This window comes from Phyllobates terribilis, unplaced genomic scaffold (genome assembly GCF_046119375.1).
Source record: "Phyllobates terribilis strain yellow unplaced genomic scaffold, ASM4611937v1 Scaffold_4__5_contigs__length_816908805, whole genome shotgun sequence".
NCBI classification, from domain to species: Eukaryota; Metazoa; Chordata; class Amphibia; order Anura; family Dendrobatidae; genus Phyllobates; species Phyllobates terribilis.
This window is the reverse complement of record NW_027362764.1, coordinates 178,744,936-178,771,392: the sequence shown is the minus strand read 5'-3', so window position 1 is coordinate 178,771,392 and position 26,457 is coordinate 178,744,936. Positions and strand designations below refer to the sequence as shown.

At 40.2% G+C, this 26,457-nt stretch overlaps 1 protein-coding gene across 1 annotated transcript in view; it reads right to left on the bottom strand.

Annotated features, from left to right (window-relative positions):
* KCNH8 (potassium voltage-gated channel subfamily H member 8) overlaps positions 1 to 26,457 on the bottom strand; it is a 715,304-nt gene that overhangs the window by 153,782 nt on the left and 535,065 nt on the right. The window contains exon 11 of the mRNA XM_073677958.1: positions 16,362 to 16,576. Within this exon, the coding sequence (XP_073534059.1) occupies positions 16,362 to 16,576 (215 nt within the window). The remainder of the gene's footprint in view (positions 1 to 16,361; positions 16,577 to 26,457) is intronic.

Below are 26,457 nucleotides of genomic sequence, written 5' to 3'. Positions count from 1 at the left end.
CTGTGTCTGCTCCTGAAGTGACTGTGACCTTTGTTTTACCAGATGCAGCAGGCATACGCGCAGGGACCAATCTAAGCCCCTGACCTTAAGATAAGCAAGTCTTAGAAAGGTCCATTGTTCAAGAAGTCTCAAAACGAAATAATTTTTTGGAGTTATCGTGTTCCTTTTTTTACAGCTTCTGCTTGTTTCCTAAATTGCCACCACTGATGCAAGATACTTAATTAAATCTTAGAGCAGTAATTTATCTATATAGCATTATAATTCACAATGTTAATTGAAATATACTCTTTCGTTAAAGGTAGTGGTATAATGTTACATAAAAAGATGGCACAGTATGACAATCTAACATTGATCTATAGATGACGGAGAGTTGTGTTCCTCAATGCAGCATACCTGTTATGTCATTCATCACTAATTTTTGAGATGTCACCATGTATTATTAGTCTTTTTTTCATAGGTCTACTTGAAAATGTACTGATTATGTTTCACAAAAGTAAGGGGAAACTAGAGTGGTTCCAAATCGTTGTTGTAACTTGTTCTGCCACCTCAACCTAAAAAAAAGAAACTTAAAAAAATATATTTTGTATTGGGGGGGGGGGGGGCAAAACACATCAAATGTCATGATGTGTTTTCTAGTTTTTCGTAATACTGCAAGTAAGCCTACTGAGTTTTTTAAGTTAAGTGTTTAAGTGTACATATTGCTCCATTTTTTTCATCCAAATAGGTGAAAAAGACTGTGCTAATTTAATGCAAATTATTACTTTATAGGTTTGAAATATTTTAAAGCAAAGCTCCAAACCCAATACTTTTTGTGCAGTCGTCAAGTTAAATGGTTTGTATCTGCCATGTAATATTCTATTTCAGCTGTAGGAGAAATTGATAGCAGTATCAGTGTGCAGTGAGTCAGTATTTAAATAGGACTTTGGACCACCCCTCCTAGATCCTGGAAGGGAGTATAAGAGATGACTAAAATCAGGATTTACTTTGAAGATCACAGGTATCTGTATAAATTCCTTTTAATTAAACTCCCACTGATAGAAGCCACAGGCAGTCACAATTGTATTGTTTGACTCTATATCTGTGTGAAGAGAATTGCGAAGTTTGGAGATTTGCATCAAACAAAATAGCTTCGACCCCAAAAAAGTAGCCTTCCATCCATTTCATTAGCACAGAATTTTGCAGCTTTTTTAAAAAAATGATAAGCTTGTTTTTATTTTTGGAGCATTTGAATGGTAATCTATGTATTATGTAAAACATAAAACAAAATTGTTAGTATGTACTGTACCTGTGAAAGAGATGATTTGCATGAGAGTCTTGACATTCTCTAAAATAAAAAATAAAAATATTACTTAATTTATAAAAAGAAACAAAAGAGTCAGAAGATGCCATTAAAAATAAAAAAGATGTTGTAGACAACTATCCTATATGCAAATGTATCAATGTTTTATAAGCATGTGTGCACGCAGATCATGAAGTGTTAAACTAAAGTAGTGCTCCCCAACAATTGATTCAGGAGTTAAGATGTTTGAATTCTTTTGAAATTCAGATACTGAAGGTAAGACAACATTTTCTAGAAAATGTGATTCTCAGTGAATTGATTTGCCTCAAATCACAATGGTTCATAACCTCCAATTGCCATGAAAACACTATGTGGTCTCCTAGGACTGCATCCAACCTCTATAAGCCTCTTTAACAAAAACACAATCTTAGTAATGTCATAGCGACATCACCATAGAAACAGATGGTAACCCAGTAGTAACCAACATCCCATTCAATGACAGTGCATTGACAGACTTTTCATGTTTTTCTTTACATTAAATGGTTCAAAAATTGTAGGCATTTTTGATCAGGCATACCATTCTATACAGTTCAGTGATTCAAACTGACAGTGTTACTGTCAGAGGAAACATTATCCTCCTGTGACTAAGACATGCAATGTGCCTTATATTCCATAATGCCCTCCACTTTCTCCCCACTTATATACTGGCTAGTGGCAAAGAAGTCCAATTTTTACCTGAATTTGTTAGTAATACTTTCAGGACACCTGTTGCCAGTGGTGATCGTCTTTCTGCTGCTGCTAGCGAGTCCCACATTGTTAACTGTGGTATAGTATTTTTTCTTTTACATTAACCCATTCATTGCTACTATTCCTCTCACTATACATGCTGCACAACAGTATAACTTCTGACAATCTTTTCAACCCCACTTATTCAGCCCATGACAAATAGGATGTAATAAGAAATGCTAAGTAGGTAGGTACATGTACAGAAAGCTAAATGTGGCAGCAAGCCACAGTATAGGTGTGGCAATGTACAGTTGTCAAATTGGACTAGTAAAACAGGTGTGCAAAAACAGAAATGCACAGTTAAATGTCTCAACAGAAAAAAAAATATGTATATTTTCCTCTCACCTCTCAGAAAAAATGATGAATCTGTGCTCGGTTGAAAAGTCCCTGTTGGAGATGGAACAGCATGCTTGAAAAAAACACTGATGGAATCCAGCACTTAATTTTCCAATGTAGATAAAAACATTAATATTTATTTAAACCTCCAGGTATAAAAATAGTAACTAGTATAAACAAGATATCCAGGAAAAATATAACAATGTCCAATGCGTTTCGAACTAGCATATCTGTGCAGTCCTTACTCATGCCATAATTTCATTTAAAAATTAAGGCTGGATTCCATCAGTGTTTTTTTAAACTGTTAAAATTTCTACATTGTTTTCTCTTTTGTCAACAAAATTTTACCCCATTCCTAAATATGACAACATAAATGCTAGGTAGGTATACAACTAAAAATCCAGCACCTGCAACAGGGCACTATATTTGTGTGGTGTTTACAAATGTAAAATTTGATTTGTAAAACACATATGAAAAAACAAATATTTTAGACTTGCGATAGATATGTGAGACCTGTTGAGGCTGATGTACATACTTTAGAAATATAGAAAAATGTTTGTATAATTCTTAAAATCATTTGTATAATTACTGGTGATGAGTGAACGTGCTCGCCACTACTCGGTACTCGCCCGAGCATCATGGTGCTCGACGAGCTCGGCGCTTGTCGAGTATTTCTGGGTTGCTTGGGCGGGAGCTTGGGTCCCCACCCTGCATGTTTGGCACTCTTTAAAGAGCCAATGAACATGCAGAGATTGCTTGCGACACACTGTAATGCCGTAGCCATGTTGGTTGTGGCATTACAGTGATTGGCTGGCCGCATAGCGCCATCGGGTCTATTTAAGACCCGGTGATGCTAGGCTCGTCACAGTCTACCCCGGAAACAGGGAGAATAGGGAGAGCTGCTGCTGAGTCAGGGATAGATTTGCTTGTTTATAGTTAGTAAAAGTATTCCACAGCATATCTATATATCCATCTGAACTAACAGTCCTTCTGAGGACTAATCCAGCTGCATATATTCAGTGTTGATAGCAAGAGTTAGGCAGGCAGGGTTTGTGGCAGACTGCAGTGCATACAGCACAAGAGGGTTCATTGCACGTTCTGTCTGCTGTTGCAGATATTTGTAGACATAGCCCCAGATATCAGGGGACAGGGGTTTAGGGCTATTTTTTTTTTCTTAATCCTGGTTATTCGCTTAAAAAGCAAGGCAGGCAGGGTATGTGGCATAATGCAGTGCATACAGCACAAGAGGGTCCATTGCACGTTCTGACTGATGGGGCTAAGTCTATTTTTTTTATCTTAATCCTGATTATTTGCTTATAAAGCAATCCAGAGTATACCATTTTTCTGCTCCATTTGCTTGTTAGCACTGCAGAATACAGCCATATCTTTTCCATATTACAGCGATAAAAATCCAGAAATTTGTAGTGAACATGGAAAATACTGGCCTCAGTTTACAGTTTGTTGCAGTGAATCAGTGAAGCTATTCACACGTGGTCACTGTGAAGAATAGTAACCTACAGGCCCGCTATTTAAAACCGTGGTTGTCCGTCATACGTATCACATAAAACTGCTGTCCAAATTCAGCCATTTCTGGCCTCCATTTACATTTTGTAGCAGTGTGTCAGTGAAGCTATTCACACGAGGCCGCTGTGAAGAATAGTTTTAGTAAACTACAGGCCCGCTATTTAAAACCGTGGATGTCCGTCAGATGTATCACATATAACTATGGTACAAATCCAGCCATTTGTAGTGAACGTGGAAAATATTGTCCTCCATTTACAGTTTGTAGCAGTGTGTCAGTGTACAGCATTTTACTGCTCCATTTGCTTGTTCGTAGAATACAGCCAGATTTTTTTTACTTTTATTCACATTACTGTATTGTGGAAGCAGAGCAACTTTTTTCAATGATCAGACGCACGTGATCCATATGACTGCCGTAATAATTCAGAAATTTTGTGGAGCGTGCCAAATATTCCACTCCATTTAAAGTCAGCCACCTGTGTTTTGCTGAACCAATTGACATTTGGTAGCTGACAAACACCATACTATTAGGCGACTGCCTGAAACTGTGGCCATCAGACGTGATCCCATATGACTGCCCTAATAATCCAGCAATTTTTGTGAGCGTGTCAAATATTACACTCCATTTAAAGTATTGCAGTTGTGGGTTCAAACCTATTCACAGTTGGCCGCTGACAAATAGCATATCTGTCAACAACGTTGTCAGAATATTAAACCACTTTTACGGACTGTAAAAAAACATGCAAAAAACAATCTAAAATGGAAAAAATTTTAAGAAACATTCTTTACAGTGTATAATGACTGTTATATAATGCCCAAGAAATTAAAAAAAAAGTTATGCACTGTGGAAGACACTGATGCGACCAGAATGAACACTCATCTGTAGCTGGTGATGATACCACCAGCAGCACCTGTCCCAATTGTGAATGCATCTAACAGCATTGTTGATAGGGCATAGAATAGATTTAATTTTTTTTTGGGCTGCACCAGCAGCACGCGGTATAAGGCAATAATACCAGGCTCGATCAGTGTAATACGCTATCCATACTGCGATACATCACCCGTAAAAGAATTTCAGATAAGACAGTTAATATTCTAGAATATAGAATCTATTTGAATTGTCCTTCCCATTATTAAGGAGTGGGTCTCCTAAACTGTTATTGCATATGCAGCAATTTCAAGGGCTGCCAAAAATTAGGACGAACTCCAATATGCATTTGAAGAGACAGAGACGTAAAAAAAATAAATAAATAAATAAAAACACAGTAGGATCTTTCTTTAGTACAAAAACCAGACTCGCCAACCTCAATGTAATCACATAGTTCAGCTGCACCTCCTCCTCTTGTTCGGCCTCCATCTCCAAAATGACTACAGTTGTTCAAAGCTGTAACACAGCAGCCTGATCTGTGGCTCTCACCGCTGAACATACAGCCAGGCATGGTCATGTGTAACAATGGCTGGAACCTGGTGGCTGAGAAATGACAGCCGAAGTAGATACGGTTTCCCTCTATGCCAGTCCTTTCGCCGACCTAAAGAATATGGCTGTGGTGAAATACAACTCTCACTGAGAAGCAGTGTCAGACTGAAGAGCATTGGGTGAACCAGGGGATTTGATTCTGAGGGCCCACCTTTCTCCCCCGCTCAAGAGCCCCATAGCAGCTGCAAAGTTTGCACTATCATGAACTCTCCTGATGGAGAAGCCAGGTGTTAGAACCCTTCTGTTGGTTTTTTCTATCTTGTGTTTTGCGGTCACGTGACCATCTGCCTATATATTCCAGCTCCGCCCTTCTGGCTTTGCTGGACTTCAGTGTTGTTGGACTGTCTCTCTAGCCTGGTGCTTCGGTGCCTATCTCTGTCAGTTTGCTTGGTCCTCTGGGACCTCTAGTACTTTTTGTCAGTTTGTCTTTTGTGTTCTGCAACAACTTCTGTTTAGGAGGTGTCCCATTTTTGTCCCAGTCCTTAGTACTTTTAGGGACCCCTCCCTTATTTCTATAGATCTTCGTTCAGACTAGCCAAGGACGAAGGCTGGTCTGTTCACTAGGAACAGGCAGCCCGCTACATCGTAAGGATTCAGCTTAGTCTTATTGTAGGGACAGCTTTCCCCTTTCTTTCCTTAGTTCTTGTTGCAGATCATAACACCAGGGCCCATTCGTGGATTCTCTGGTGGGCCCGTCCAACCCTGCTGAGAAGCAGCCCTGGCTAAGAAAAGTCTGTGGGAAGGTTCCCAGACACTCTGTGGCTGTTTTTTTTTACTGTGGACTGGCTCCAGCAATCTTTAAGTTTGCAATCTATAATATCCCTTCACTGGCTCCTCATTGGCCAGAGACTTCAGTTCAAAACCCTAACCTTGGCATGCAAAGCCATCCACAACCTGTCTCCTCCATACATCTGTGACCTAGTCTCCCGGTACTTATCTGCACGCAACCTCCGATCCTCACAAGATCTCCTACTCTACTCCCCTCTTATCTCCTCTTCTCACAATCGCATACATGATTTTTCCCATGCATCCCCCCTCTTCTGTTGAACTCTCTACCCCAACATTTCTTACTCTTGCTTCCTGTTGAAACCTTCAAAAGGTACCTGAAGACCCACCTCTTCCGACAAGTGTACAACCTGCAGTAACCCTCGCTCCACCGTACTGCTGCTCTATCTTCACCTACTGTATCCTCGCCCATCCCTTATAGATTGTGAGCCCTTGTAGGCAGGGTCCTCTCCTCTCCTGTAGCAGTCGCTGTCACATTTTTGTTCAAGATTATTGTAATTGTTTTTGCGATGTATTTGTATAGCCCTTTTTCACATGTAAAGTGCCATGGAATAAATGGCGTTAAAAGTAATAATAATAATATGGCCCAGACTCACGGCTACTGAGACTGGACCATGTGGAAGACAGGGAGGTGGTGGTGGCAAACTGACTGGAAGCATTATCTGCTATCCAACCAACAACCTTTTCACACTGTTTTGTCTTCAAGAGTGGTCTTCCACGGCCCCCTTGAAATTGGGACAGGAAGGTAGTTCGACATGATGTGGGTGTTTATTGTTCTCCCTCAGCAGGCACAGTTTCATCTTGCTCACAGCCTCTGTGTGCACTATCACCATCATCATAATGCCTACTTCCCCATCCCTTGCCACAAACCTTGCCCATTTTAAATGCAGTTTAATATTTGTCACATTGCCAAAAATGTCTGTATTATTGCCGCAGTAATATAGAATTACGTCTGATGAGATGACCACAGTTTTAGGCAGTGACCTGGGAGTCAGAGATGCATCCAGGAGTCTTCCACATGCTGTTCTCATGTCTTTTCAGCACAGTATAAATGTGTTTGATCCTGTCTCACACACCACATGGCCAGATAAGGTGGTAAAATGTTAAAATTACATTTCCTGGTGAATGTATTTTTCACCATTGAAAGCAATGCAAAAGTGCAAAAACACATCAAAAATGCTACGTGTGAACATAGCCCAAGGTGTGGAGGAGCATTTTTGATTTTGGCTATTTATATTGCCTTATATACAAGTCATTACCCTGGAAAGGATGTTCCTTAACATTTTTCCCAGGAAAATCCATTTTGGTTTTGTTTTTGTATGTTTTATTGTGAGTCCGTAAAAGTGGCGTAATACTATGACAACATTGTTGACAGCAGTGAACTGGGAGTCAAAGATGATTCCAGGGGTCTTCCACATGCTGCTCCCATATAATTTGAGCACTCTTCCCATCGATTTGGGCAATTTTTAGGCCCTCTGCAGACCGCCGGGGGGGCTGCCGGAAAAATGCTCGAGTTTCCCGTAGACTTACATTGAGCTCGTTGCTCGGGTCGAGCACTCGAGCATTCCAATTTGCTCGATTTGAGCAACGAGTACCCGAGCATTGTGGTGATCGCTCATCAGTAATAATTACATTTTCTTTTATATTACAATGAGCATTTTATAAATCCAGCTAGATATGTGCAGAAAATTCTCATTTTATTATCAAGCAAGAGAACTTTAAAAAATTATTCTATAGACCACACACCAGACCTAATAAATAAAGATATAGGTCTGAGGCCAGATCCCAACCACCCAACCATGTATATAGACAAGACATCAGTCTGCCTTGTATTTATAGATCCCTAAAATTGGACCCTAAATTCTTCCATAAGGACCAGCTGCCATATTTTCAAATTACTCATTTTTCCTACAGCATTTAAAAGTATAACGCAGAAGCTATAGAAGGCAAATTCTGTATAATTTTTAATTAAAGCAAATTGAAAAATAGGTTTTAGCCCCAAATTCATGGCTACAAGTAAAAAGTAATGCTATTAATGTGTCCAAATGCTTTAACTATAGCTTGTATGGTTACTGAAATCACACAGTTGATTTTTGCTCCCATTGCCAAATTTTATTTAAATAACCTATTCTCAAGATACGTAAAGGATTTTGAACTTATAACTCCCCATCAGTTGCAAAACTACAATGCCTAGTATGCCCTAAAAGTAAGGATAGTTTTGCAAAAGCTAAATGACACATAGAAGAAATTGGCTCCTGAGTATTTTGGAATAATTTCTCTATGACTGATGATCTAGAATGCAATGTAACTAAGCATTTTGTGGACAGTATATAAGATATTTATATTGTCCTTCCTTTCTTTGAAACCACTAGACCACTGGGGATAATTACACGACAATAATTAGATATTAATTGTCTACAGAGCAAGACAAAGTAAATGTGAATTGAGGAAACGCAACTTTAAGGAGGACCTAGCACTTTTGAGATTAACTCTGCAAGTGGAAGCATATTAAAGCATAAACTTTTTTGAAAAAATATTTGTTCATAACAAAGGATTTACTTCTATATAATCTGGACATAGAGCACCCATTTCTATAATGAATGTGAAAAGAACAATCAAGATTTTCATCCTACCTGCGAATTTCAAATGTGTTGAGGGACTATATCTCAATTTTATCTGCAGAGAAGATGGATATAAAATGTTTACTTTATGCTGCATAAAAGGGGTTGTCCGACCCATAGTTGTTTTTTTAAAGGCTTGAGTGGCATAAATAAACATAAGAAGCAATACTGACCACCAATCCATCAGCCCTCCCAATCCATCATTCCATGTGTCCCCTCTAGTCTCTAGTCTGTCCTGTTATGATAAACAAGAAATGCTTGGAGATGCCTGTTCACCCAATCATGGCCGGTAGTGGTAACCAACCCGCAGCATATCCTGCTTGTCAAAAGGGTCCCGAAAACAAAGACCATCTGCATATATCTTAAACGGCTAAAAATTTCAATTTCTTAATGAGAAATGGTCATAAAATGGTTTTCTATTAGTTCCTGAGGTTGCCTCAAAAAAGAGATCATTGCTCTTTAATTGTTGTTATATTGGGAAAAAAATTCCATGTGACCTTGCCACTATTGACCTTTGTAAACCATAGTAATAGCCCACACATAATTAAAGCTTATTAGACTAAATAATAATAATGATTTGTTTCTAGTGATCAAAGTGAAAAAAAGGAAAGTTCATTGTATGTTGTTATTATCGATAATAATTTTAACTTGAAATGTGGCATTATACTTCATATGATATTATCCTTCATTATCATTTCGTAATAGAAGATTTTGAACCAGAACAACAAGATAATAAAGTATAAAACTCATACAAATGAAAACTCTGGTGCAACCAGATATAAAATGAAAACCTTTATAATATTACATTACAATTTAGGAACAGGGGAACAGGCAAAATCGAGGTAAATAAAAAAGCATTTAAAATGGAGATTAGTGAAGAAATGTAAGCAGGAGCTGGATAATGCATTTTAGTTTAGAGAACTGAGATAGAGTGATGGCATTTAATGAGCAAAAGTATAGATAGAGAATAGGAAGTGGAGTCAAGTTTTAGAGTCTCATAGAGATTGAAAAGGTGTCAGTTTTTGTTTTTAACTAGCAGCTAAGAGTTTTGTGGTGGTATTGCCTGGATATGGCAAATACATAGATTAGTCATTTGGTTGCCTCTTTTAAATGTCAGATAGGAATATGTGATGGCAATTGCAGCAGGTGTTGAGATTAGAGATAGGAAATGAGGCAGCAGATTCAAATATTATTCCTGTTCCTATTGAGGATGACTTAGAGTATAAAAAAAAGGTATTGATGGAAATTGAATAGTGTTGAGCGAGTATGTTCTATTAACCCTTTTGCCGAGTATGCTCAGGCCGAGCTCTGAGTATTTATAGCTGCTCAGTGATGTGTTTAAATCGCTCCCGTGTGCATGATTTGCGACTGATTGACAGTTTTACTACATGTGAGGAATGTCTATTTCTTACACATTCCTCACATGTAATAAAGCTGTCAAACAGTTGCAAATCATGCACACGCGAGCGATTCAACCATATCACCGAGCAGCTGTAAATACTCGGAGCTCGCCCGAGCATACTCGGACAAGAACATACTCGCTCAACACTAAAATTGAATAAACTAAATGCACAATTCATGTTTAGTCTACACCAAAAAAGTACTAGGCATTCACCACATTTATTATGTGCTGTAGACTCTTTTTTTTAACTCATTTGACCAGTGGGTTAGGTATGGCATAGCAGAAAAGTATGTGTTGTCCGGTGGGAATAAAGGATCTGGCTCAAAATGTGATGTAGGGTATGTGCCCACGTAGAGTTTTACAAGCGTATTTGCTGCGGAATTTCCGCAGCAGAAACACTTGTAAAAAGCTTGTCAATCCGCACCCCATGGTCCCTGATGCGAATTCGCAAGTTCTATGCCCATACTGCGGATTTTTCCGCAGCGTATTTGATGCGCGCAAAAATCCACAGCATGTCAATTAATTTTGCGTTTCCGCATGCAGAATTGCCTTTGCAATGCAATAAAAAAAGCAAGGCAATTCCGCATGTCGAAAACGCGCGATAAACGCTTGCGAAATTCCGCATGCGTTTTTTCCGGGAGAGGACATGCGGAAATGAAGCGCAAATTTTCCGCTTCATTTCCGCAACGTGGGCACATAGCCAAAGGGTAAAAAAAATTGCAGAAATTAAAGATACACCAAATTCATGAAACATGAGCAACTGTGATAAATTTGCTACAATTTAAGACGCCCGCTGAGGAAGTACGGAAACATGTGTCAGGGCCTCCCCTGGCACTGCTGGTCACCTGTTTACTTTCACTAAGTATGTCTTACTTAACCCTTTCCATGTGATGCTTGTACTTTTTATGTGTTGCTGAAAAAACCTCTGATGGTTGTTTATACTGTGACTTGTTATAGGTCACTTGATCTGTTATTTAACTTTAACTGCACACATTGTTTGTGACTAATGGATTATATGGGTTGGACTATGTGACCTATTATAGGTCCAATGTGAATTTGATACTAGCTGTGTCTCTATCTACCCCCTGCTGCCTCACATGCCCATGTTATGTCTTTTCACACATGTTATTTTTACCTATGTGTTATGTCTTAAAAAATACACAAATAAAGCATTTATCTCTTTTAGTCAACATATGGTGTTTTAATTATGTTATTTTGGGGTTTTGAAAATACCTATGGTCTCTCTGGTTTATACTGTGTAGCCTATGTTTACACTGTCTAAAAATGATACACGTTCAGGAAATCTGCACCACTATTATTATAAATATCCAAAGAAACAGGAAGTATGTAGACCCAGTACATGTGGTTTACTTTTTGTGATTTATGAGTACCTACTATTATGATATACCTTTTATATAGGGTTGTCTTTCATGGTTGATTTTACTTTCACTGGGTGAGGTGTCACTCTGCTCTGTATCCGTTTCTCCATTTTATTGTATATTGTCTCTTTTAGATTTAAATAATACAATTATCGTTTTTATCTTACAGGGGCTACATGCTTCCTGTTTCTTTGGATATTTTTCTTAATTTGGTAGTACCCATATACTATACAGTGCCTACAAGTAGTATTCAACCCCCTGCAGATTTAGCTGGTTGACACATGCGGAATTAACTTGGCATTGTGACATTTGTACTGTAGATCAGCCTGGAAGTGGGAAATGCACTGCAGCAAATTTTTTTATTTTTTTTTAAAAAAACATTAAAAGTTAATTCAGAGTGTCATTTATTATTCAACCCCTCAAACCACAAGAATTCTGTTTGGTCCCCCAAAAGTATTAAGAAGTAGTTCAGGCACCAAGAATAATGAGCTTCACATGTGTGGAGTAAAGATCTCTTTTGCCAGCCTTTTCTGACTATTTAAGACCCTCCCCAAACTTGTGAACAGCACTCAGACATGGTCAACATGGGAAAGACAAAGGAGCATTCCAAGGCCATCAGAGACAAGATCGTGGAGGGTCACAAGGCTGGCAAGGGGTACAAAACCCTTTCCAAGGAGTTGGGCCTACCTGTCTCCACTGTTGGGAGCATCATCCGTAAGTGGAAGGCTTATGGAACTACTGTTAGCCTTCCACGGCCAGGACAGCCTTTGAAAGTGTCCTCCCGTGCCGAGGCCAGGCTTGTTCGAAGAGTCAAGGCTAACCCAAGGACAACAAGGAAGGAGCTCCGGGAAGATCTCATGGCAGTGGGGACATTGGTTTCAGTCAATACCATAAGAAACGTACTCCACCGCAATGGTCTCCGTTCCAGACGAGCCCGTAAGGTACCTTTACTTTCAAAGCGTCATGTCAAGGCTCGTCTACAGTTTGCTCATGATAACTTGGAGGACTCTGAGACAGACTGGTTCAAGGTTCTATGGCCTGATGAGACCAAGATCGAGATCTTTGGTGCCAACCACACACGTGACGTTTGGAGACTGGATGGCACTGCATATGACCCCAAGAATACCATCCCTACAGTCAAGCATGGTGGTGGCAGCATCATGCTGTGGGGCTGTTTCTCTGCCAAGGGGCCTGGCCATCTGGTCCGCATCCATGGGAAGATGGATAGCACGGCCTACCTGGAGATTTTGGCCAAGAACCTCCGCTCCTCCATCAAGGATCTTAAGATGGGTCGTAATTTCATCTTCCAACAAGACAACGACCCAAAGCACACAGCCAAGAAAACCAAGGCCTGGTTCAAGAGGGAAAAAGTCAAGGTGTTGGAGTGGCCTAGTTAGTCTCCTGACCTTAACCCAATTGAAAACTTGTGGAAGGAGCTCAAGAATAAAGTCTACATGAGACACCCAAAGAACCTAGATAACTTGGAGAAGATCTGCATGGAGGAGTGGGCCAAGATAACTCCACAGACCTGTGCCGGCCTGATCAGGTCTTATAAAAGACGATTATTAGCTGTAATTGCAAACAAGGGTTATTCCACAAAATATTAAACATAGGGGTTGTATAATAATTGACCCACACTTTTATGTTTAAAATTTAATAAAATTCAACTGAGCAACATAACTTTTTGGTTTGTAAGATTTATGCTTCTGTTCATAAAACCTACTCTCGTTTGCAGTTTGAAGGCTCTAACTTATTTGCATCTTATCAAACCAGCTAAATCTGCAGGGGGTTGAATACTACTTGTAGGCACTGTATATGGTCAACTATAAGTATTCACTGTTATTATAAGTTGAGGATGGGATTAAGGTCGAAAATAAATTATGGTCCTAATTTATTAAAGTGTTTTCATCAGAAATCTGACTTAAAACACTTTTGGTAAGTGGCAACATTTTTGTGCAACATGGGGTTACTCAAATATTTAGCAACTTCTGGTGTTTACATGTCCTTTTTTCCCAGCTATGCCAAAATGGTCAAAGCAGGGGCGTGACAAGGGTGGAATGAGGGTATGATCCAAATTGCCTAATGTAAGATTTATGTGAGATATGAGAAAAATGTAAGATTAATGTAAAATTAATGTAAGATGTAAGAAAGATGAGTGAATCAATTCTCCAAAAACACTGTATGGACCAGCAATTCAACAAATCAGTGAGACAGGCCAAATCCTGCCAGATTTAAACCAGAAGGCTCTACTGTGAAATTCAGATGATGTATAGAATCAAATCATCCTCCCTCTTACAGTTTATTAGTCCCACAGAAGAGAAATTCACAAGATTTTGAGTTCACTCTGGTAAAGAGAACGTAATACTTGTAATACTGATGGAAATCATCTGATTTGCTAATGACATATATTTAGAAAAAGTCTTATAATTTCCACAACTGAGGGTTTTTTTTTAGGTTTTTTTACATAAGCTATTGGTAATTTTTAAAGAGGAGTGAATCTCAAATTGTAGAAAAAGGTTAATTGCAGATAGTAGGTTGATTACAATGCAAAGCCCTATGACAATAAAAAATGTGATACCAACACATTGGTAAAGAACTATGGCATATACTATGCAAAATCTGTATTGTGACTAATGCAAATAGTATTCATCTCTCACATCATAGCCACTAAAAATATTACTATGGTAAAGTGTAGAACTCATTCTCATGATTATGCATCCTTATGTTATTAATATTAAAATACTATTTTTAGAATTTCAGCTTAACATACAGTCCATTTTGCACACTACCTTAAATTTTACCTTTATACTCCGCAAAGATATTTACAGCAACAATAATCAGCAAAAAAATATTCTGGTGATATAAATTCTGATTCTTTTCATCGGTGTTCACATTACTGAAGCTGAATCACATGAACAAAAGAGTGATGCTCTTTAAAAAAATATAAATAAATAAATCAAATAAAAAGCAGCCCCTTTTTATCTAAGCAACCCCTTTAATAGTATGTCAATAATATTTGTTTATTCATGTTGAATGGAATAATTCTAATAATCATCCCTGGGGGTCATAAATCATATGTGGTTATACAGGTTAGATAACTATCAGCAAACAACTTTTCCTCTAGACCCATATAAAGACATGCACATATGGTTTGGCTGAACTTGCATACATTCTCAATGGGGAGAAGGGAGTCGCTGCCAGACATTTCTGGCGATGGCTAATCTTCTGTAAGGAAAAAGGGTCGGCCATGTTGAAATTCATCTCCTGTCCGTGGAATGTTGAGTCACACTCATATACATGTCAGTTGAGCCAACATTTACCTGATGTGTGTGGCTATGTTAACTCTTCCATTACCTATTAAATGCTGGGTTTAAAGTAACATACAGCTCATGCATTAATGTACAGACGCTAATCACATTAGCACTCTAGAAATAACAGTTTTTGGCTAACTTGCAAATGTATTCGATATATTTAAAATTATATTTTTTCCCTTGCAATGTAAAGTGTTTACAAATAGAATGAAGCATTGCATATCACACAAATTTATGCCAATAGTAATAAAATAAGAAGGAGAGACATCTCCCATCACGCACTATACAGCATCACTTTCCAACAAAACTGAATCAGTCCACAGTGAAATCTGTCAGAGCTTAAGTAACAGTTCAGGTCTACAGCCTTTACCTCTGAATGATCTATTAAGTTGAATTAAGACTACATTGAAGCTTATCTTTTATTTGATAGTTTCATAGTTTTTAAGGTTGTAAGTAGACACAATTCCATTGAGTTCATAAATGAGCTTAGAAGATTGTTCAGAAGAAGAGAGATAAGAGCTACAAACCCTGTAGTTAGAATGAGGCCCCTGACAGATTTTAACTGCATTAGAACTAAAATACTTAGAGGCTACAGAAGTCATACAATTCATAATTTTTAATAAGACGCTGCAGTAAAAATGCTTCACTGTGAAAAATACATGGATTAAAGAAAAATAAAAGACCTCAAATGTTTTCATATCCTTTAAAAATGACTTATTGCTTGATAAAATAATTTTGACTTAAATAAATTGTAATGATCCCCTAGCTCCTCTAATTCTGTTGCCCTTTTCCATGTTTTGCATTGTCACTCCATTAAAGAGATATTCACATTTATTGCTTTTGGAGCACACTATGAGAAATTTTCACTTACAGACCAACTGGGCGTTCCTTCACAATCTTCGGGACGTGGGTTTTTACCCTATCTCCCCCAGGCATTATAATCACAGCTCAACAGTGTCTGAGACCACTAAACAGCTAGATTAGCTGCCAAGCTTTGGACTTGTAGCATCTCAGAGTCAGTGCAAAATAGAAAAAGAGCGGCAGAATCAGCGGAGGTCATTGAATTTTACAAGGTATTTAACGCAACTTTTTTGATAAAATGACAGGTCCTTTTTAAGTGCCTTCATTCATCGATATCATCTCATTACTGGCCATAAAAAGATGTATTCCCAGAAAACTTCTTTAAAGGAATTCTAAATGATACATTATTCATCATTTTATTCAGAAATCAAATTTAGTATATTGGCCATAGATAGTTCTTAACCACATCAGACAGCTATTTTAAACATCTAAAGAAATTCTTTTGTATTTTATGCATCACAGTTTTCTCAGAGAAGAAGCCAATTATGTCTCAGTTGAAACTGAAACAAACTATATCTGGGTAAAGACTATATCTTGATGCAGATCATAACACTTTAAATGGTTTCATTTATCAATATCACCTTCATGGTAATGGCACTTACATCACTTTCATGACCTTCTCGAAGGTTATATGTAAGATCTTGCTGTATGTCTTCTACAAATTTATGTGCATATTCAGGGTAAAAGTCCAAAACTTCATAAAGGCCTTTGAGGATGATACACTGAAGATCGCAGTAGGTTAGTGCTTTGACATCTGCATTGGTTTTAATGACTTGATCTTTAATTGGTAGGTTGGCTCCAATTAAATCACCTTTACCTATGAAGAGCAGAGGCAATGTTAGATAATTTTCCCATCTGTATAGGTAATTTAGTCATTTGAATGTTTCTAAAGCTTACTTTCTACTACTTTAGATTACTTAGTAAATATCATAAATGTGCTATTATTGTGCATTCAGAAATTATATTTACATTTTCTATTGAATAACTTTAGTTTCTCTACTCTATACCCAAATTTATGCTCCAACTTCATATGCCCCAAAAAGTGCAATATAGAGAGAAGTTGTGTATCACTTTTGTATCTTATCAAGTTCATAATTTTCTACACGTTTTCTATAAAAGCAGAGAGTAATCTGTATTTAATGGTAATAAAAAGTATTTCTCCTTTTCTATGTATCTTTTTTCTAAGTTATTAAGTGAGAGTCAAGCAGATTTCTCAATACATTGACCTGTCCATGGCAGAACCATTGAGAGAGCTGTTTTATGGAAGATATATGATGGCATGTCACTACAATATGCCATCAATTTTCAATTCTATGGGTCTGAGTAGATGATTCCAGAATGTAGTTGCAAGTCCTTTCTTAATTCATCACCTAGCAGCATAGTTTAGAATTTCTTCGCTGTGTCATAACAGTTTTAATCATTACTGACTATTCATTCAACCCAACTTCGATGGATTAGGAAAAGGTGACATCCTAGTGATACGTCATCCAATAACTCTCATTAGACAATCCCTTTATATGAGATAACGTAATAAAACAATACACATACAGTATATTAGTAGATTACAAATATTACATATATAATAGATTGGCGTATCACCTCTCTCTGTATGTGTGTATATATATATATATATATATATATATATATATATATATATACAGTACAGACCAAAAGTTTGGACACACCTTCTCATTTAAAGATTTTTCTGTATTTTCATGACTTTGAAAATTGTACATTCACACTGAAGGCATCAAAACTATGAATTAACACATGTGGAATTATATACTTAACAAAAAAGTGTGAAACAACTGAAAATATGTCTTATATTCTAGGTTCTTCAAAGTAGCCACCTTTTGCTTTGATGACTGCTTTGCTCACTCTTGGCATTCTCTTGTTGAGCTTCAAGAGGTAGTCACCGGAAATGGTCTTCCAACAATCATGAAAGAGTTCCCAGAGATGCTTAGCACTTTTGGCCCTTTTGCCTTCACTCTGCGGTCCAGCTCACCCCAAACCATCTCGATTGGGTTCAGGTCTGGTGACTGTGGAGGCCAGGTCATCTGGCATAGCATCCCATCACTCTCCTTCTTGGTCAAATAGCCCTTACACAGCCTGGAGGTGTGTTTGGGGTCATTGTCCTGTTGAAAAATAAATGATGGTCCAACTAAACGCAAACCGGATGTAATAGCATGCCACTGCAAGATGCTGTGGTAGCCATGCTGGTTCAGTATGCCTTCAATTTTGAATAAATCCCCAACAGTGTCACCAGAAAAGCACCCCCACACCATCACACCTCCTCCTCCATGCTTCATGGTGGGAACCAGGCATGTAGAGTCCATCCGTTCACCTTTTCTGCGTCGCACAAAGACACGGTGGTTGGAACCAAAGATCTCAAATTTGGACTCATCGGACCAAAGCACAGATTTCCACTGGTCTAATGTCCATTCCTTGTGTTCTTTAGCCCAAACAAGTCTCTTCTGATTGTTGCCTTTCCTTAGCAGTGGTTTCCTAGCAGCTATTTTACCATGAAGGCCTGCTGCACAAAGTCTCCTCTTAACAGTTGTTGAAGAGATGTGTCTGCTGCTAGAACTGTGTGTGTCATTGACCTGGTCTCTAATCTGAGCTGCTGTTAACCTGAGATTTCTGAGGCTGGTGACTCGGATAAACTTATCCTCAGAAGCAGAGGTGACTCTTGGTCTTCTTTTCCTGGGGCGGTGCTCATATGAGCCAGTTTCTTTGTAGCGCTTGATGGCTTTTGCAACTGCACTTGGGGAAATTTTCAAAGTTTTCCCAATTTTTCGCACTGACTGACCTTCATTTCTTAAAGTAATGATGGCCACTTGTTTTTCTTTACTTAGAATTTGTATTATCGCAAGAAAAAAGCAGCTAACAGTCTATTCAGTAGGACTATCAGCTGTGTATCCACCAGACTTCTGCAAAACACAACTGATAGCCCCAACCCTATTTAAAAGGCAAGAAATCCCACTTATTAAACCTGGCAGGGCACACCTGTGAAGTGAAAACCATTTCCGGTGACTACCTCTTGAAGCTCATCAAGAGAATGCCAAGAGTGTGCAAAGCAGTCATCAATGCAAAAGGTGGCTACTTTGAAGAACCTAGAATATAAAACATATTTTCAGTTGTTTCACACTTTTTTGTTAAGTATATAATTCCACATGTGTTAATTCATAGTTTTGATGCCTTCAGTGTGAATGTACAAATTTCAAAGTCATGAAAATACAGAAAAATCTTTAAATGAGTAGGTGTGTCCAAACTTTTGGTCTGTACTGTATATATATATATATATATATATATATATATATATATATGTATATGCATTCATATGGATAGATAGATAGATAGATATTGCCATACAGGTTTTCATTTGAATATTCCTTAGTGACCAGGCTTGATTTGTCCTAAATGACTGTCTAGTTGGTTTTTTTGCTTGTTTTTTGTCTCTCTGCACTCCACCAGCTTTACCTTGCATATTTTTTTCATTGGCATGTCTGGAATGAAGCTGTTTTGTGCAGGAAAAATGTATATACAGTACAGACCAAAAGTTTGGACACACCTTCTCATTTAAATATTTTTCTGTATTTTCATGACTATGAAAATTGTACATTCACACTGAAGGCATCAAAACTATGAATTAACACATGTGGAATTATATACTTAACAAAAAAGTGTGAAACAACTGAAAATATGTCTTATATTCTAGGTTCTTCAAAGTAGCCACTTTTTGCTTTGATGACTGCATTTGCAGTGGGGAGGTGCAGTCTGTCAGCCTATCAGCAGCGCACACACGGAGCGAACTGCTGTTTTTCACACAAGCAAGGGCATGTGTCATTGGCAGTGTATGTCACATGTCCTTGCCCTATAAGACCAAGCCATTTTCCCCGTCGCCACCATTTTCTCACTGCTGCAGCTGCGTGTTAGACGGCACCGCTGTTGCTGTGTGCGCTATACCTTGTTAATTTCAAGCCAATTTTCGCACAAATCTACAGATAGCTTGGGAGTAGGGAATAGTTGTGATTGCAGTCCTTTTAAGGACTAGGTTACAGCATTTCCTGCGACTTTTATCAGGCAGGTCTGTGCTCTTAAATAGATAGATTGTGGGAGTAAAGACTAATTGTAATTGCAGTCCTTTTCAGGACTAGATTACATCAGTTCCTATCAGTTTTTGCCAGGCAGGTCTGTGCCAGTGCTGTGCAAGTTTTTTTCACAGCATTTGGCTGAATCTAGCAAAGCTAATCCTTTTTGGCCTATTGCAGAGTGTGTTAGTCAGTGGAGTAGCCTATCTGTGTTGCAAGATATACCACCTGTGTATAGAATACCAATTTTTTTACTGCACCTAGTGAAGTAAAATCTTTTGGGCATAGCATCATTCTATTAGTCCATCTATACTGACCTCCATCAGGTTGCAAATTGAATATAATTTTTTTCTGCATCTAGCTCTGAAAAAATATTTGGGCTTCTAGCAGTGTGTGGGACTTGTTCTATTAGTCCATCTATACTGACCTCCATCAGGTTGCAAACTAAATATAATTTTTTTCTGCATCTAGCTCTGAAAAAATATTTGGCCTTCTAGCAGTGTGTGGGACTTTCTCTATTAGTCCATCTATACTGACCTCCATCAGGTTGCAAATTAAAAATAATTTTTTTTCTGCATCTACCTCTGAAAAAATATTGGGCTTCTAGCTGTGTGTGGGACTTGTTCTATTAATCCATCTATACAGACCTCCATCAGGTTGCAAACTGAATATAATTTTTTTCTGCATCTACCTCTGAAAAAATATTTGGACTTCTAGCTGTGTGTGGGACTTGTTCTATTAGTCCATCTATACTGACCTCCATCAGGTTGCAAATCGAATATAATTTTTTTCTGCATCTAACCAAGCCAATAGTTTTGGCCTAATACCACAGTTTGGCCACTCAGCTCTGCTCGGTTCCCATCCATTGTTTTTTTGTGCAAACAACTCCAGAGTTGTGAATTAGTTAACCACCAAAATGAGTGGAAAAAGGCCTGCTGCTGGTGGAAAGGGGAATAGGCGTGTTGGGAAGGGGAAAAAAGGTTGTGTCCGTGGGGTAGGTGTTAAAGCAACAGTAACATCTGCAGAAGAAAGACCATCTTCCAGCCAAACTAAAATGTCTACTTCTTTTAGCGGACAAGGTGATAAGATCCCTTTCTTACGGCCACGCCAATCGCTACAAATTCCAGATGAGGCACAAAAAAAGCAGGTGCTTCAACGGATATCAAGTGCTCCTTTAAGTGGGCTCTCCTCCACATCAACTTCAACATCACAAATACTCCAGTCCTCAAAGGTGTCACCCCAATCGCACTTGCTTCCTCACAGCTCCCAAATCTCCAGCTGCCCGTCTGAGTATGAGGTAGAACAGATGGTTGAGTCTGCAGAGCTGTTTACTCATACTATAGCCTGGGAATCAGAGGTCAACTCCAGCGCTTCTGTGAATCCAGACGTGGAAATGATCTGCACTGATGCCCAGAATCTTTATGAGTCGGATCCAGGACCAGACGCAGAAGGTTCTGACCATAATGTAGACCCTCATTCCCAAATTGTAACTCCTGTTGGTGGAGACAATGAGGAAGACGATGATGAGACTCAAATACCTGATTGGAGCGACAACTTTAGTTTTTTGTCAGGGCAGGAACAGGTTGGCTCTGAGGACGATGAGTGTGATAACGCACAGGGTGATGATGATGAGGTTGGAGATCCCACTTACTGTCAACCCACAGTCAGCCAAGAGATGAGGTCAGCAGAGGAGGTGGAGGAAGATGCTAGTGACGACGAGGTCAGGTTGCGCCTTCCTGGACAGAGACGTAGTACTGGAAGCACGTCAACAACTGCATCCTCAAACACAACTCTGCCTCTCACCACAAGTCGTGGTGGCTCTTCAGGTCGCATGGGTGCTAAGCCTTGCATAGCCTGGGCATTTTTTCAGATCGATAGAGATGACCCAACTCGTGTTATCTGTAACATTTGTCAGCAAAAGCTAAGTAGAGGCCAAAAAATACATAGTTTGAGTACTTCATGCATGAACCGGCACATGGACATGAAGCATAAGTTGCAGTGGGAAGCTCAGTGTGCTACAATGCGGCCTAGCCGGCCGGTCCAACCACCGTCTGCCATATCTTGTGCATCCGCGGCCTCTTCATCCTCTGTGACTGGGGGGACAGCAGTCACACCTGTTTTGGGGCGCAGACCTGCCACCTCTTTACCCACAACAGCCAGCGTGATTGGCAGGTCATCATTTTCTTTGGAGGTGGTAACACCAGCTGGTGTTGAGCGCTGTCCGACATCGATAGCACCACCTTTGGATCAAGGCAACCTAACATGTCCGCCTGCATCTTCCTCACAGACCGGCAGTTTGCCGGGGACACCCTTATCAACCCCTTCTAAGCACAATAGCCAGCCCTCGGTCCCTCAGATGTGGACAAGTAAAAGACAATTTCCTCCTAGCCATGAGAAAGCTAAGAGGTTGAATTTCACCATCTGCAAGCTCTTGGCTACAGAAATACTGCCTTTCCGCCTGGTGGACACAGAGGATTTTCGAGACCTTATGTCCGTCGCAGTGCCCCAGTACCAGATGCCCAGTCGGCACTACTTCTCAAAGAAAGGTGTGCCTGCGCTCCACCAGCAGGTCGCACACAACATCACCGCTTCTTTGAGAAACTCTGTGTGTGACAGGGTGCATTTCACCACAGACACTTGGACGAGTAGTCATGGACAGGGGCGTTACATGTCGCTGACTGGGCACTGGGTAACTATGGTGACAGCAGGACAAGGGGCTGCTGTCCAAGTCTTGCCGTCCCCACGAGTTGTGCGTCAATCCTCTTTATGTCAAAGTTCCTCCACTGCTTCTGCCTCCTCAACCTCCTCTCGGTCCTCCACCTGCACCCAAAGCCTGTCTGGTCATGCCACAAGCTTTCTAACTGCGCAGAAGGGATCCTGCACACCTCTTTACTATGCTGGCAGTAGGGCTCAACGTCATCAGGCGGTTTTTACTTTGAAATGTCTGGGAAATGTGAGTCACACAGCTGAGGAGTTGTGGTCAGCTCTGGAGAACCAATTTCATGAATGGTTGTGTCCACTGGACCTGAAACCAGGGAAGGCCGTGTGCGACAATGCTGCAAACCTGGGTGCAGTTCTTCGCCGGGGCAATGTCACACACGTGCCTTGTATGGCTCACGTGTTGAACCTGGTTGTCCAGCAATTTTTAGCCCACTATCCCAGACTCGATGGCCTTCTGCAGAGGGCACGGTCACTGTGTGCTCACTTCCGCCATTCGCATCCCGCAGCTCAGCGACTTACATCTCTACAGAAGTCGTTGGGCCTGCCACTTCACCGGCTAAAATGCGATGTGCCTACCCGGTGGAATTCAACTCTGCACATGTTGCAGCGACTGTGGCAGCACCGACAAGCCCTGGTGCAATACGTTCTGACGTATAGCCTGGGCCAACGAGATCCAGAAGTGGGGCAAATCACGCTGGAGGAGTGGTCTCAAATCAGGGACCTATGCACCCTTCTGCACAGTTTTGAAATGGCGACGAAGATGTTTAGTGCTGACGATGCCATTATCAGCATGACTATTCCGGTGATTTACATGCTGGAGCATATGTTAAACAGAATTCGGAGTCAGGTGGTGGCACAAGAGGAGGTGGAGGAAGTAGAGGAGGAGGAGTTGTATACGGAAGGGCTAACATCTGCAAGGTCCAGACGGTCGGCAGCACCAAGGCGGCAGGCATGTGAGGGTGGGGGAGATGGTTTTACCAGGGCGCATGGTAGCAGCCAAACTAGTGAGGAAGGTGCAGGAGCCCAGGAAGAAGTGGAGGACGAACTGATGGAAGACTCATCAGATGAGGGAGACCTTGATCACATTTCTGTTGTGCGAGGTTGGGGGGAGAGGACAGAGGAAGGAAGCATGATTGTTACCTCGCCACCAACACAACAGGGACTTGGTGCTCCTGGATGCGCAACACACATGAGTGCCTTCTTGCTGCACTACCTGCAACATGACCCTCGAATTGTGAGAATTAGAAATAATCCTGACTACTGGGTTGCCACACTGTTAGATCCCCGGTACAAAAGTAAATTTGCAGAAATTATTCCTGCCATAGAAAGGGATGCACGCATGCAGGAGTATCAGCAGAGACTGTTGCAGAATCTTACATGTGCTTTTCCACAAAACACCAGTGGTGCACGTAGTGAATCTCACAGTTCCAGCTTGCCAACCGTGGGACCGTCAAGTGTTCAGCACTCAAACCGTAACAGAACCACAGTATCTGCTGGTAACATCAATTTTACAGAATCATTTCACCACTTTTTTAGCCCATCCTTTGCAAGGCCACAGGAGACCAGAAGTCTGACACATAGTCAACGCCTAGAGACGATGGTACAGGAGTATCTCCAAGTAAACATTGAAGCCACGACTGTGTCACTGGACCCTTGCTCTTTTTGGGCTTCCAATCTGGATAAATGGCCGGAGCTAGCCACTTACGCCTTGGAGATCTTGTCATGCCCCGCAGCCAGCGTTCTGTCTGAACGTGTGTTTAGCGCTGCTGTTGGTGTGCTGACAGATAAGCGCACGCGGCTCTCCACTGATAATGTAGACAGACTCACGTTCATAAAGATGAACAAATCATGGATCCGAAACGACTTTTCTACCCCTGTGTCATCCTGGGGAGAGTAAAAGCTTGATGATTGGTTAAAATCACCCTACCAACCGTTTTAAGCTTTCAAATTACTAATCATGTTTATCTGTATCTTGGCTGGAAAATAATTTGGGCTTTGTAGCAGTGTGCAGCACTGATTCTATTAGGCCATCTATAATAAGCTCCACCAGATTTAAAATTACTAATCATGTTTATCTGTATCTTGGCTGGAAAATAATTTGGGCTTTGTAGCAGTGTGCAGCACTGATCCTATTAGGCCATCTATACTAAGCTCCACCAGATTTAAAATTAATAATAATTTTTAGCTGCATCTAGCCCGGAAAATATTTTTGGGGCTCCGAGATGCGCAAGACACATAAGTGCCTTCTTGCTGCATTACCTGCAACATGACCCTCATATTGTCAGAATTCGAAGTAATCATGACTACTGGGTTGCCACACTCTTAGATCCCCCAAACTTTTCGATCAACCTTTTCATTTTAATAAAGACCAAAAAAATTGTCATTTTTGAAGTTATAAGAATTAGCAGGTTATTAGAAACTGAAATCAAACAGTTTTCAACTCAAAACTTTATTCTAGGTGATGTTACATTTTCACATAGGACCCCTTGTTCGAAAGGAGCTTCTGAACTCTCTCGTCCATTGAATTTGTCAGGTTTTGGATGGTTTCTGCTTCAATTGTTTTGCATGAGGACAGAATACCCTCCCAGAGCTGTTGCTTAGATGTGAACTGCCTCCCGCCATCATAGACACTCCTTTTGATGATGCTCCAGAGGTTCTGAATGGAGTTGAGGTCAGGGGAGCATGGGGGTCACACCATAAGTTTGTCCCCTTTTATGCCCATATCAGCCAGAGATGCAGATGTTTTATGTGCAGCATGAGATGGTGCATTATCATGCAAAAAAATGATCTTGCTGTGAAATACACGGTTCTTCTTCTTGAACCATGGCAGGAAGTGCTGTTTGAGAAAATCCACATACATGATGGAGTTCATCTTTAGTGCCTTCAGGGATCCTAAAGGGGCCGACAATCTCTCTCCCCATGATTCCAGCCCAAAACATTACTCCACCTCCTCCTTGTTGGTGCTGTAGCCGTGTTTGCGTGGGGTGTCCATCAACCAGCCATCCTCCACTCCATCCATCTGGACCATTGAGCGCTGCACGGCACTCATCCGTGAACAAAACAGTTTTGAAATCAGTCTTCATGTAATGTTTAGCCCACTGGAGCCGTTTCTGCTTGTGTGAAGTGGATAGAGGAGGTCGACAGGATGGTGTATGCACAGCTGCAAACCTCTGAAGGACCCTGCATCTTGTTGTTGTTCGGGGGACGTTGGAGGCACCAGCAGCTTCAAAAACTTGTCTGCTGCTATGACAAGGCTTTTTTGCCGCTGCTCTTTTAACCTGACGTAATTGCCTGTAGGAAAGAGTCCTCAATTTGCCCTTATCAGCACGCACACGTGTGTACTGTGAATCAGCTACATACTTCTTGATTGCCAAGACACTTCATCCTGATCATCGCACAATGTTGATTGTAGTCATGCCTTGACCTAAACACTCCACAATTTGTTGCTTCTCAGCAGCCGACACATCCTTTTTCTTTCCCATTTTGGCAGAAAATGTAGGCTGCTTAATAATGTGAGACAGCCTTCTTAAGTAGTCTTGCCTTTCATTGGACACACCTGCCAAACTAATTAGCACAGGTGTCTGCAATTGCTTACAGTGATATAAAGAGCCCTGACACACATCACCATCAATGAGTTTAACTGACAAACAAATTCTTCCCTTATCACTCCTAAACACTTTTTGCATAATAATTTGGAACACAGTGTACATGTGCTTTTCCACAAAACACCAGTGGTTCACGTAGTGAATCTTACAGTTCTAACTTGCCAACCGTGGTCTGTATGGAGTTGTTCAATAAAGGGCCCAAAATTAAGATAACATAGATGGGAGAGGTCTCTATGAATAGGAATTCCTAAGTATTTGATACCCTGTGAGGGCCAGGCAAA